This window comes from Papaver somniferum, chromosome 9 (assembly GCF_003573695.1).
Source record: "Papaver somniferum cultivar HN1 chromosome 9, ASM357369v1, whole genome shotgun sequence".
In the NCBI taxonomy this organism is placed as follows: domain Eukaryota; kingdom Viridiplantae; phylum Streptophyta; class Magnoliopsida; order Ranunculales; family Papaveraceae; genus Papaver; species Papaver somniferum.
In genome coordinates, this window is record NC_039366.1 from 115,825,624 (window position 1) to 115,840,064 (window position 14,441).

A 14,441-nucleotide genomic window follows, 5' to 3' on the forward strand; every position below is an offset into this window, starting at 1 on the left:
TTTAACTACTATGCTTGTTCTACTTCCTGATTTCTCGAAGGAGTTCTATTTGGAGTGTGATGCTTCTGGTGGTGGCATTGGTGCTGTGTTAATGCAATGTGCAAGACCTATAGCTTTCTATAGTAAACCTTTATATGGTAAGAATCTTAACCTATCTGTTTACGACAAAAAAATGCTTGCCATTGTATCTGCAGTAAATAAATGGAGACCCTATTTGCTTGGTCGATATTTTAAGATTTATACAGACGATAGAAGTTTGAAGTATTTCTTGGAGCAACGTATATCCTCGATTGAGAAGCATAAGTGGGTTTCAAAATTATTAGGCTATGATTATGAAATCATTTATCGCAACGGCTCGACAAACAAAGCTGCAGATGCTAACCCCCAGTTTTTGGCAATAAGTGCACCAATCTTCTCTGGTGTTAATGACATCATTGCGGAATGTCATAATGATCCAAATTTACGTGCATTAATTGATCAGTTGCAGCTCAATCCTAACAGTAAACGTCATTACTCTTACATAAATGGGGTGTTGCGTTATAAGGGAAGAATTGTGGTTGTTTCTTTTTCAGAATGGTGTAGAAAACTTCTTCATGACTTTCACTCTACTCCATTGGGTGGTCATTCTGGTTATTTGCGAACTTTCAAAAGATAACAACAAAATTTTCACTGGTCTGGCATGAAGCATTCCATTAAGGAATATATTCTACAATGTGAGATTTGCCAACACAATAAAACTAAAGTTGTAGCTCCTCGTAGCCTTTTAAGTCCACTACCAATACCTTCGGATGTTTGGATTGACATCTCTATGGATTTGATAGATAGATTTCCACTTTCTAATGGGAAGAGTTCAATCTTAGTAGTTGTTGATCGTCTGACAAAATATGCGCACTTTGTTGCATTGTGTCATCCATATTCTGCCAGTACAATAGTTGATCTATTTGTGCGAGAAGTAGTACGACTTCATGGGATAGTACAATAGCTGATCTATTTGTGCGAGAAGTAGTACGACTTCATGGGATGCCAAAGACCATCACAAGTGACAGAGATCCTGTATTCATGAGCAATTTTTGGGAATCCTACTTTACAATGCAAGACACACAACTGTGCAAGAGTTCAGCTTATCATCCACAAAGTGATGGACAAACAGAATTCACGAATCGCACACTCGAATGTTATCTTCGATGCTTTGCAGGAATGAAACCAAAAGATTGGTTCAAATGGTTAGCATGGGCCGAATGGTGGTATAACACCAGTTACCACTCTGCAATTAAGATGACACCATATGAAGCTCTTTACAGCCGTCATACACAAGACAGAAATTGATTGTGCCTGGTTTCTCAAGATGAGAGAACCAAAAGGGAATGCTAATATTTATGAACAACAAGTATTTACAAAGAGACCAAACTAAAATAGGAAATATAAGCTAATCCAGGACTATAAGCTAGAAAAGCCTGCTGAACACAAATTAAAGATTACACTACAGGTTAAATATTTTGCTACCCAGTTTGGGACGAGATCATCAATACCATCACTGTTACCCTCCAAATAAAGAACTTCACTTTTGGTGCCAACACTAGTAAATCCAGAACTGAGACCAAAGAAATAAAATAAGACCACCAGTACTAATATATAACATTGTAGTCTACAAAGCAGAATATTAGGTTAGCCGATAGTTCTGAAGTTCGCAGTTAATACTAGCGTTTAAAACAGGACTATACATACATCATATTTTCTAAAACATTAGAGGGTTATTTCTTGGTATGCGTACCACAAAAATTACAAAAAGGCATACCTGTGTGTCCTATTCAAAGGAGACTGATGAAGTTTATCACTCTCTGTAAGTTAACCATAACTAAAGACCAAAATACTGACATCATCGGCCAATGAAATCACCAAGGATAACTAACCTCACTCTTAAAAGTCGATTCATGCTTCTCGGCCTGCAGTTTCAGAGTCTTGATCTCTGTATCTAATCTTGTGGAGTCATTCTTTAGTTCAAGAATTTGCATTTCAAGAGTTGTTGTCTCCCCTTTGACACGATTCTTCCCATTCATGGCTTCGTTGTACCTCTTCAAGTCGAATGCTTCTTCTGATTCAGAAAGTAGTTTCAGAAGTTTGCTAAGCCGAGAAAGCAAGAATGCCACGTTCATGCCAAGTTGCTTAAATGCTTTCAGACTGTTCTCCCATGCTTCAAATTCTTCCCTACGAGTGCTATGCTTGGAAGCTCTTACGGCATCTGCTAAATTTACTATCTCAGAAATCATTCCTGCAACAAGCTTAGGGTTCAAACCGACCATAAGATTTTCATGAAGGAAAGTATTCTGGCTGCGGCAAAGTTCATAATATTTAGCTCGAACATGCTCAGGTATCTCGGAATCTATTGTCAAATTGTTCACACTTATGACGAAACTCTCAAAATTCTTAATTTCTCGAGACTCGACAACAGAGCCTAAATGTTGTATGCCTTCTGGAACTTCTGAATCTATTACCTCTTCACTAGTATGGTCTTCAGGCTGATCTGAACCTGCTAAGGGTAGTTTAACATTTTGGTCCTCGCTAAGAACGACTGGAGAACGGAAATGAACAAGTTTTTGTGCACGTTTTTTGCTTTTCTTCATATCTTTGCCACCTGCATCAAGTTAAATTATACATTCTAAGCATTGATGAAGACACTTGGAATCTTAACGGTTTGAAATCCCGCCGACAATACAAAAAAACTGAATTATCATAATTAGATGCGCCCGAGAAAAACCTGTCTCACTTCCTTCCGTATTTGATTCCAATGTTAGAATGTCAAGAGCAGCATCAACTTCAGCCAACGTGTGTGTTCGTACTATGTAGACCTATACAATGAAGGGAAAAAGTTAAAAGTTTTAACTAGCTCTACAAGTTACAGAGAGACAACATAATGTACCAGACACGACTGTGTGGATTTTTAAAGTGTAACAGCATTTTTTGGTTTTTTTGGGCAGATTAAGTGACTTGTTATATTCCAATCATGTATTTATATTCCAATCAGCAGATTAAGTGACTTGTTAGATTCCCTCTCAATAATATGGTTTCACTTCCTCCAAATGCGCACAATATACAAGAGAGATGTCGTAATACTATACATGCACACAGCTTTAAAACGGGATGGAGCATTTCATCTAACAGAAACAAACAAGCATTTTAACAATATATACGGACATCATCCTGATTCTATTAAAAAATGAACAATAAGCCAGCATAAGAAATACCATTACATCACGACAAACCCAAAAATCTAGTCACCTTGAATATGGAAACCTTGACTAAGTGGAAAACCAGCGCATCTCCCGCGACTAACTTGTGTGCAATGGAAAACGCTCTCCATCCACCACTAAGCCCCCACTTCCGAGGAAGGTAGTTTGCAGTGTATTCTTCCCCATCCTCATCCACCAAGGTAAATAGGGTGTCATTTTTTGGTAGACTCGATAAACAAAATTTTGAAGGAAGTCCCTGTTAGAAAAACACAAATTGGAGATATCAGCATAAAAATCTTTAAAAGTGCGAATACTAAATGTTCGTCATAGATAACTAATTGGAATTACCAGCCAAAAACACCCAGAAACATGTGACCGGAGCATAAGCTTAATAAAGCTCGGGCATGTTGGGTCTAAACTGGATTGAATTTCTTTAGCTTGCTCTTCGGTTGATTTATAATTCTCAACTTTAGTTATCGATCTGCTTCAGGTAAATAACAAGAACATTTTCTTTTAAACTTCTAAAATTCTATTACCAAACACAAACACAAACTGCAAAAAAAAAGTTGGTATTCAAACATAAACTTACCTTGCTTTCCTTTTCTTGGGACTACCAACTACCTGCAGAATAATCAAGAAATTTTCTTGTTAAATAGCTGGAGATTTCTAGTCACTGACAGAACAGAAATTCCATGGGTACAAAATGTACATGCAGAATGGTACCAAAACTCGTGGCCGGTCTAAAGTTCAAGTCTCTAGAACGGCATCAGCTGGGCCAAAGCTATGGAAGAAACATAAATGATAAATCCCAAGACAGAGTAATGCTAGGCACAACCGGATTGATCCTAAGCCGATCCCGGTGACCTGATGAAGTCTCCCCTAATTTATCAACAGAAAAAAAAAGGTTTCCCCAAATTTTAAATAATGAAAGAAGCACGAAGTTAAGAATAACCCAAGTAAAACCTAATTTATTCAAACAATAAGGGTTCTGAATCTACTTAGTTACCAACAATAATTAAACAAAAAACTGAAAGGGAGAGATGGAGACAAGAACCTTGGAAGGAGAGCAGTTCGTGATGATCATGGCTGAACTGGTTGGCATTATTTGTTTTCTTTTCATTTTTTCTTTCGTAGTTTTTCTTTGGTTTTTCAGAAACCACTCAGATTTTGGAGTTTCAGGGGATGTTTAGATTTTTAGATTTAGGAGTTCGAGCCATTTCAAAAAAAAAAACACCTCGACCCAAATTAACACACCGTTGAGAAGAACCAACATTTGTCATTTGAAATGTGAGTCACCGTTACTTCTTTTAATACTATTAAAAGCCTAGCGTTTTTAGGGGCCACCCCAAAGGATTTAGGGGCCATCAATTTATACCCAGCCAAAGACTCTAGTTAAGGGGTACCCTATATGATATTGAAGTTACATAAATGCCCTTATGGTAAAACTGTATGAAAACCAAATCAAAAACAATTCTACTCATTTCAACTCTTCTTCTTCCAGTTTCCTATTATCTTTCGATTGTGGAAGAAAAAAAAAATTCCGCTCCAAAGTCAAATGTCCCCAATTAGGTAAGAATCTATCATTTTTGGGGTTTATTTCGCTTTAATTCGGCGAATCGAGAAAAAATAATTCTAGGGTTTTCGGTTATTTATCCAGATTCGGACGATATTCATGCTCCTTTACTTCTGAATGTAGTCGTGTTCTTCATTTCTCAAGAACATCGACAGTATTCGGGAGAAATATTTGATGGTTATCGGCCGAATATTGTTGGTCATATCTTCCTGGATACAAACTGGTAATAATCGGTAGTTTAATGAATTTTTTGTCTCCCGAATATATTTAAGTAGACACACAGTATTCGGAAGTACACTCACTACCGAATATATATTGAAAAATCTCAAAATTTCTGATATAGGAAAAATCCCATTTTGGGGCCAGTATTTATTCGGAAGACAATATAATGTTATATACTTCCGATTATTTCAATTTCAAAATTTGAAAAGTATAAGTTTTTCCCAAATTCTGATTTTTGGGCCATCGTACATTCGGGACTTTACAAAACAATTATCCTCCGAATATAGCAAGTTCAAAACAAACCACGCCTTGGCTCTAGGTGGTTCCAAGGGCCAATATAGAATGTTAGACAGCCCATATTCGGAAGTTTGGGTAACTAATTATACTTCCGATTATTTCAATTTCAAAATTTGAAAAGTATAAGTTTTTCCCAAATTCTGATTTTTGGGCCATCGTACATTCGGGACTTTACAAAACAATTATCCTCCGAATATAGCAAGTTCAAAACAAACCACGCCTTGGCTCTAGGTGGTTCCAAGGGCCAATATAGAATGTTAGACAACCCATATTCGGAAGTTTGGGTAACTAATTATACTTCCGATTATTTCAATTTCAAAATTTGAAAAGTATAAGTTTTTCCCAAATTCTGATTTTTGGGCCATCATACATTCGGAAATTTACAAAACAATTATCCTCCGAATATAGCAAGTTCAAAACAAACCACGCCTTGGCTCTAGGTGGTTCCAAGGGCCAATATAGAATGTTAGACAGCCCATATTCGGAAGTTTGGGTAACTAATTATACTTCCGATTATTTCAATTTCAAAATTTGAAAAATATAAGTTTTTCCCAAATTCTGATTTTTGGGCCATCGTACATTCGGGACTTTACAAAACAATTATCCTCCGAATATAGCAAGTTCAAAACAAACCACGCCTTGGCTCTAGGTGGTTCCAAGGGCCAATATAGAATGTTAGACACCCATATTCGGAAGTTTGGGTAACTAATTATACTTCCGATTATTTCAATTTCAAAATTTGAAAAGTATAAGTTTTTCCCAAATTCTGATTTTTGGGCCATCGTACATTCGGGACTTTACAAAACAATTATCCTCCGAATATAGCAAGTTCAAAACAAACCACGCCTTGGCTCTAGGTGGTTCCAAGGGCCAATATAGAATGTTAGACAGCCCATATTCGGAAGTTTGGGTAACTAATTATACTTCCGATTATTTCAATTTCAAAATTTGAAAAGTATAAGTTTTTCCCAAATTCTGATTTTTGGGCCATCGTACATTCGGAACTTTACAAAACAATTATCCTCCGAATAATATAGTCGTGTTTAGAAATACCAACTTAATCGGTAGATAAGAATTTAAGTTTTCCACCGAATGTCTTATTCGGAGGTAATACGTGTATCGTTAACAACCGATTGTAGTGCACCAATGATACGAAACCTCAACGGCCATATTTTCAAAAATTAGATCCGTTGGAACTCTAATCTATATAAGGAGGGTAACCCCTCTCAGTTATTATTGAGTAACAAATCTGAATGAAAAACCTTTTCAATGGCAAGTCCATCATCAATCGACAACATACTTCGAAGATGCAAGCGAACAACTACATCAATTGCAGCAAGGGAAGAAGAAATACAAAAAGGAACAAACAACCCAAAAAAATTAAACCATCGTTAGTGGAACGGAGGAGGAGGAAGAGGAAATCAAGGCTAAGAAGCGAGGTCAAGAACAATTCCATCATAGAGAAAGATTAAAACAAGTTGAGGAAGAGACCGAATGGATAAAAAATTATTACATTGTGAAAGATCTACCCAAAGAACAGCAGGACGATCGTATATTTTGGATTAACGTTTCATTGGGTCCTTTTGTTGGTAAGTACAAGAAGCCACGCCACAATTATGAACCATCCCATGTTTCTTCAAGGGTGCACCATGTTATAAAATTGTGCACCGAGTACAACCGTATTCTTGCTAGGCACAGAGACGACAGGTTTGCGGCACAAGATGCTTATTCCAAGTGGAGAGGAGAGTCGTTTCTACATTTCGAAGCCGCGTTGATTGTTGCATCTCGGACTGGGAAAAAAGAATAACATGTGATGTTTGAGTGCTGTAAATTCAAATTTTTAATATTAATCGGCGGTTTGATAAAATATGGAATTCCCGAATATGATTAATCGTATTGAAGTGTTATAATACTGTTGTTCCGATTACATAGTTTCAAAAAAAATTATAATCGTGCCTCGAAAAAAAACGATCAAACATCGTCATCATCCGAGGGGATCAATTCGAGTAACTCAGCGGGAAAGTTGTTGTCCATAACACGATCCCAATCAACCATGTTGGACTCATATTGTTTCACCCAATCCTTGCAATGGTTCATCGGGAAGTAATCGTGCCACTTACTCAACGGAGGTAACGGACAATCTTTCTTTACTCTTAAACCGATAAAATGCATTTCATTCACAAATGCCATTACGATTCTTCTATCTTTAACCGACTCGTCGCAAGCCGTTCTTGTGGGTGCAAACGTCATGCTAAGTCCATACATAGGAGGAACGAAGAAATGTACCACGCAATTCAAAACGTCCGCTAGGAGATATCCAAATTTAGGCATTGTCATCCAATACTTGGATCCGATTGTCTTCAATCCCTTTCGACACTTCACACGCGCAACTAAGTCTTTGAACTCTTGTTCTTTGTCGTATCTATCTCCTCGCCTCATCATCTCCATATAAAAACCCTTGTCCTTCACTAGTTGTACCGCCATCTTATTTCTTAAATATTGGCATTGGGTGACATCTTCGATATCCGCCTCTCTAAAGTAACCCATTTGTTCCGTAGCAACGTGAAACCCACAATTTCCATCCCCATCAACCTCGTCGGTCGACAAAACAAATGGAATGATAAGTGGAGGGAGTTGTTCCAAATACTCTTTGTATATTGTATATGTGGATCGATTTGGTCTTCCATTAAGATCTCTAGGGCAACGAAGAGTACCTTTGTCCTCTTTTATAGTAAGAATTTCCATTGGTTGGGTTTGTTGCGAGGCGTTCATTTGCTCAACAACTTCTTCGACAACATTGGGTTGACTTACTTGAGAAGGCTCTGTAGAGATCTTTGGCCTTACTTGTCGGGTGGTTGGTCCACTTTGATCATTTCTTGGACGACCTCTTTTCTTAGGTTCCGGCTCATCTTCAAATTCGGCTTCCGAACACTCGTGCCTAGACAATATTCTTTTATTAGACAAATACTCCTTCAACTCTTTTCTTTGGATGGTCCTCGACACTTCGGTGTTCGGCCTACCGGTGTTCTTTTGCTTAATAGGTTCATCAACCTCCCTTAAACAAGGGTGAAGGGCTTCCTCCAAATTATGCATCAATATTTGCTTTTTGGTGCCGTTTGATGTAGCGTAACGCTCGGCTATTCGTGCATACAATTCCGACTCGAAGAAAGACGGACCATCAACTACCGGGGTGTTCGGAGTGAAATTTAATTGCTTCCAAAATGGGTGAATATCATCGATGTCAATCACTTCAACATACCTACCCAACTTATGACGACATGGGAGTCCAATACCTATCATATCCTTGCAAACACAAACCGTATTCTCGTCATCATAAGTTTTATATAACTTCAATTGTTTCATCATGCGATTTATTGCCCATCTTGAAACTTTATGAACAACTCCCCTTAGAAGCAATTTTTCCTTAATATGTTCCATCGGGAATTGGTGTACACTAAATTGCATACATTTCCTAATCTTTACGAGATCACGATTGGTGAATTCATGGATTGCTTCTTGGATCGACACAACTCCATTTTGACTACCAATTAGTATTTTCTTTAGTCGACCATGAGACCCCTCCGCAATGCTTGTCGCCTCGTTCTTGAAGTTACGATATTCATATGTCCATGCAAACACAAACCTCTCCTAATCGTTAACCATTGTGTTTTACAATACTCAACCGGTTTTGGGTAGTCCGTGCTGTATTCATCCTCAAATTTCTTCAAGTTACATTCGTAAATTTCCTCGGTCATCGACCAAACGATTTTGTCCCATGCTTTCATGAACATTTTCCAAATTATTCCATCCTCCTTCCACTTTTCTTCAAATAGCCTATCCTCTTCCTTACGTTCTTCCAAGGTTAATTTACTAATGCGCTCATCCTCTTCCTTTGACCTCTTGGTACCCTTCCTTGGTCTTTTAGATTGGAAATGATGATGGCAATTGGTTTTGAGATTGCATTGAATGTGCCACGTACATTGCAAGTTTTGGGTTTCCGGAAACACTACCGCTATTGCATGCATTAAGGATTGATCGTTATCCGTTACAATAACCCTTGGAAAACTATCACCGTTATAAATGGACCTCAACGTCTCCAACATCCAAATGAAACTCACATTGTTCTCATGATCCATTAAACCCCATGCAATCGTAAACGTGTTTTTGTCCGAAGTATGGCAAGCAATGTTCAACAACGACATGTTATACTTGTTTTGTCTTATAAGTGCATCTATCAACAAAATTTGATGAAACGCATTGAGCCAAGGTTGGATCATTTCGGGATGTGCCACGAAAATACGAAACGACACATACCATCTTTTCTTTCTTCCCTTCTCAAGGTGTAGCCGTGTAACTCCGCTAACCACTCCGATTGTTGCATGACCGTTTTACCATCCCAATCAGTCCTTTTGATCGTAGCTAGGGCCGACTTAATTGTAGACAAAGAAGACAAGTTTTCGGGATCGTCCGCCTTTATTTTACTTAAGATCGCACTCGCTTTTTGGATCCGCATAGACCTCACCGTCTGCATTTGATGTGGTTTTAACTTGGCAACCATTACATGTCCAATTAAATCCAACGGATCATCATGGTTGTGACAACCGTTATCAACTTTATACATTTTATCTTTACCTTTAATACCATCGGGCTTATAGAAGACAATCTTAAATGGGCATCCTATCTTCTTGGTATTGCTTCGGTATTTCCTATTCGTCTTCCGTATGTACTTACTATTCTTTCCCTCGTGACTCTTTCGCGTCCCACCTCGCTCACAAATCATTTCAAATCGAGTGTCACTAACATGATTATTTTGAACTACCACGCACATGTTATCTTTTGCCTTGTTCATAAGCCATTCCTTTGCCTCCTTCTTACTTCCAAATGTCTAAACGTGCATAAAACAAAACAAACCTAATAAGCATAACCATTTAACATATAAATTTTGAAAAAAAGAAAAAAGTAGTAATGAGTATACCAAATCGTTTGCATAGTATAGGGAAGTGTCGGGCCTCAAATAGAAGTCATCAACAAACTCTTCAACGGCCTGCATATGAAAGCAACAAATTATTATACAATAATCGGAGGTTATTAAATAAGTCAAACTTCCGAATATTCTATATTCGGAATCCTATCGGTTACCCAAAACACCCGATCTATGCAAATGAATGTACACAGTTTACTGAGTGAAAAAAATGATATATTCGGAGGTAATTAAATAAGTCAAACTTCCGAATACTTTATATTCGGAATCCTATCGGTTACCCAAAACACCCGATTTATGCAAATGAATGTACACAGTTTACTGAGTGCAAAAAATGATATAATCGGAAGCTAAAATATATAGTAAAACAGCCGAATATAAATAACCGGGAGATAACTTTAATCGATAAACATCCGATTTTCAAGTTTTCGGAAATTTTATTTTGAGGCCACTGTTATATTCGGCAGTCAAATAATGTTAAACTATTACCGATTGTAAAGGATAAGAATACTGAGTTTTGAAATTTTCTGAGGAATTCGTTTTTGGGGCCATTCGGAGGTAAATAACTCTACATAACTACCGAATGTAGATATTTTTGGAAAACCAGTTTGGGGTTTTTCTCATATTCGGCAGTAAACTAGTATCTTGTAACTACCGAATATACATATTTGGTACTCAGTGTGTTATATTCGTAAGTTTAATTTAGAAATTATCTACCGAATCTGGGTAGTTCATGGCATTCAATGCATGCAATAATCGGTTTTTCTTGTTTACAAAAGCACACAAACGCATGCAAATCGAGTATTTGAGTTTCTTAACACAATACCTGTGTTTTACATGCATCGTTAGCTTCAATATCATGCGATTCTCCATTTTCTTCCATGAAAGGGTCGTCTATGTTTTCCTCTCCATAAAAGTTTGGATCATTCAACATATACCCCAAATCGTCTTCTCTAAACGGTCGTGAACCCTCAATATTTTGTTCTTCGTCATGATTCTCACCTTCTTCTTCGTATCCATCCATTTTTGTAGTGATAAAATGGGTTTTCTCTTTTTTTCCTTCACCTTCTTCTCTATAACTCTAACAACTCAAAAATTAAAAAGAAATGGAAAAAATGAAACACAAATCATTCTAATACTGCACCGACTACAATCGGAAGTATGGGAACGATTTTGGCTTCCGATTGCATTCGGAGGGTAACAATGTTATCATATCCTCCGAATATATAAGGGTAATTTCTCCATAACGAATTACGCGAGATAAGGGCTGGCTACATTTTCCCTTTGGGTGACCTTTTTTGTTTTATTGTTGGCCCCTAAATCCTTTTGGGTGGCCCCTAAAAACGCCAGGATTAAAAGACCTGCCGGATTGGGTATCTAAAAATTTGTGTGGACTTACACCATGTTTGTTTACTCCTGACTCATCTGAGTCGTCTGGATCTGAGTGAAATCACCTGACTCATCTGGATCTGAGTCGATATGTTTGTTTTGAGTCAGATCTGACTCATCTGACTCGGAAATAAGTGAGTCAGTGGTTTGGTCCCATGAGTCAGGGGTATTTTGTTGCCTGAATCAAATGAGTCCGAGTCAGGGGTTATGTCTGAGTCATAGGTCGAGTCAGATCTGACTCAAAATGGAAAACAAACGGTCTGACTGCTGACTCGGTCCGAGTCAGGGGTTGACTCAGATTCAGACGCCGAGTCAGCTGCAAACAAACAAGTTCTTAATGAAAGAATGATTTTTTAGGGACCATGGAGTTTTTGGGGATCATGGTCTTATTAGGCCACCTTCCCTATGGTTATAAGGGATGTCCTAGCACATTGAAATGACTAACTTACTCTTAATCTAATTTAATTTAAAACCAACACAACAACCACCTCTCTCTCTATATGTATATATATATATAACCACCACCTCCTCCCGCCACCGCCGATTACCACCACCACCACCAACCACCGATTATCACCACCACCAACCACCGCGATTATCACCACCACCAACCACCGATTACCACCACCGCCCACCACCTCCGATTATCACCACCACCACCTCCAATTATCACCACCAACAACCACCGATTACCACCACCACCTCCGATTACCACCACCACCACTATATATATAGCTTAATTTAAAACATTAACAAAGATATTCTCACAAACCCATTACTTGTCATTCGTTTTTGGTTGAATAAATGAGAACTAATCATCAAAATGAGTTGAAAATGGAAGTTGCAGAGAGGTTTAATGGAGTTTTTTTTTCAGTAAAAAGTTCGGTTATCACAAATTATTTTTTTCTTAACCGAACTCAAAGTTCGGTTGATTCGCAAAAAAATACTTTTAACCAAACTCCTTGTATTAGAACAATACAAGTCCATAAGTTCGGTTCGTTCGCAAAATTATTAAGTTATCTTTGTAATCGAACTCTACCTATAAGCCCAGTTCGGTTGATTCGCAAAATATGTTGAAGTTTGCGAACCAAACGAACTTCTAACACTAGGTTACCTTTAACCTGAAGTTCGGTTAAGAACTTGGTTGCGTTGAAGTTTGCGAACTAACCGAACACACAAGATGTACTCAAATAAATTGTCAAGTTCAAAGTTCGGTTACCTACCATTTTATCCTAGGTAAGCGAACATTGCACTGTACGACCAAAACCTCCATTAACGAGCGAGTTCGGTAACCTGTGTGTTTGGAAAACGTAACTGAACTACACTTTCAGGTGTGTTCGGTTACATGTTCTTGACATATGGTAACCGAACTATACTTTCAGATGTGTTCGGTTATATGTTGTTGATATATGGTTAACCGAACTGGCCCAAATTTACATAAAAAATTTCATTTTTTTGAAAGTTTGGAGCAATTCAACCAACATTATATAAGTTTGAAGCATACCTGGGTACCCAAATACCCTTCCTCCGGTTGTGGTTGGTAAAATCCATCGTTTTTCATGTTTTCCTTCTTCATCTTCTCTAACTTTACTCTCTCAATAATTCTACTTCTTTAAAAAAAAAAACTCATCTGATTTTTTAATCTCACTAATTATCTTTAACTTAATCATCTCACTAATCATTACACTAGCTATTATTAACACTGGCTAATCATCACCCAAAATTAATCAGGAGGGTAATTTAGGTATTAATATAAATATCTAGATAAGGGGTGACCTAGATTTACTTCTAATGTCTTTACACAAAATAAAACCATGGTTCCCCAATAAAAATCATGGTCCCCAAAAAATCGTTCTAATCAAAAGGTTAGGCCAGGCACTATGGTGCCCCCCATCCCTTCCCTATCCCTCATATGTAGGGAAGGGTATGAGTTACAAGGCAGCTTCACTATGGTTTGTTTCATCCTTCCCTATATTGCACGGAAATTTAGTTTATGTATGAATAGTGCCAAACGAAAATTCAGTTTCCGTTTTTCTCCCAATTTTTTTTCCACGGGTTTAGATAATTATTATCTATGGGTAAAAAAAAATTTAGTTTTGGAGTAAGAAAAAGAAAGAGAGAGAAAAGGATTTCATTAACCAAAGAGGGGAACAACATTACATAGGCTTAGTGTTATATTTATATAAGGGAGAAGAGAAAAATCCTAGTACTCTAATGGACCGCACATCCATGGGCCTTAGGCCCTATAATACTCCCCCTTGTGCGGCTCAAAAGCAGAACTTCAAATGTGTTGCCTCATTAAAACCTTGACAAAGAAAACCCAGTGGGACAAAACTTTGACGAAGGGAAAAGAGTACAACGTGTTGATAAAGCTGGCCACCTCTCTTCAGAAAAACCTAAAATATAAAAACCCTGTGGGAAAAAGATAATCTCAATCGGGGAGTCATAACCATGGTGTTGTTGTTATCTCATTAAAAACCTTGCCGAGTAACAAAATCCATTGGGACAAGATAAACTCGGTAAAGGGGAAAAGGGTTGAACAAACACTCCCCCTGATGTCGACATCATATCATTAGATACTCCCCCTGATGCCGCCATCTCCCCCTAATTGCAATCAAGGGAGTTCGTACAATTTCCTTAGTCCAATACTCTTTACATGTTTTTCAAATAAGGACTTAGGAAGTGACTTAGTAAATAAGTCTGCCACATTCTCATCAGACGGTACTTTGTTGACTTGAATGTTTAAGGGACA

The 14,441-nt window shown here is 37.7% G+C and overlaps 1 protein-coding gene across 5 annotated transcripts; it reads right to left on the reverse strand.

The window, feature by feature from the left end:
- Positions 1 to 1,413: 1,413 nt before the first annotated feature.
- LOC113307915 (B3 domain-containing protein Os01g0234100-like) lies at positions 1,414 to 4,426 on the reverse strand. Of its 5 annotated transcripts, none has more exons than XM_026556381.1 (7): positions 4,282 to 4,426; positions 3,817 to 3,848; positions 3,576 to 3,711; positions 3,277 to 3,483; positions 2,756 to 2,846; positions 1,911 to 2,632; positions 1,414 to 1,591 (listed from the first exon to the last, which is right to left on the reverse strand). In XM_026556381.1, exons 1-7 carry the CDS (start codon positions 4,345 to 4,347, stop codon positions 1,577 to 1,579), a joined length of 1,269 nt encoding a protein of 422 aa, XP_026412166.1. In that variant the 5' UTR covers positions 4,348 to 4,426; the 3' UTR covers positions 1,414 to 1,576. The 5 variants fall into 5 exon arrangements, 4 of the variants coding, with proteins under 4 accessions (XP_026412166.1, XP_026412167.1, XP_026412165.1 ...); XR_003339368.1 differs by having other exon boundaries at positions 1,569 to 1,591; positions 1,796 to 2,632; XM_026556382.1 differs by lacking the exon at positions 1,414 to 1,591 and adding an exon at positions 3,951 to 4,106 and having other exon boundaries at positions 1,607 to 2,632; positions 3,576 to 3,708.
- Between the last annotated feature and the right edge of the window lie 10,015 nt (positions 4,427 to 14,441).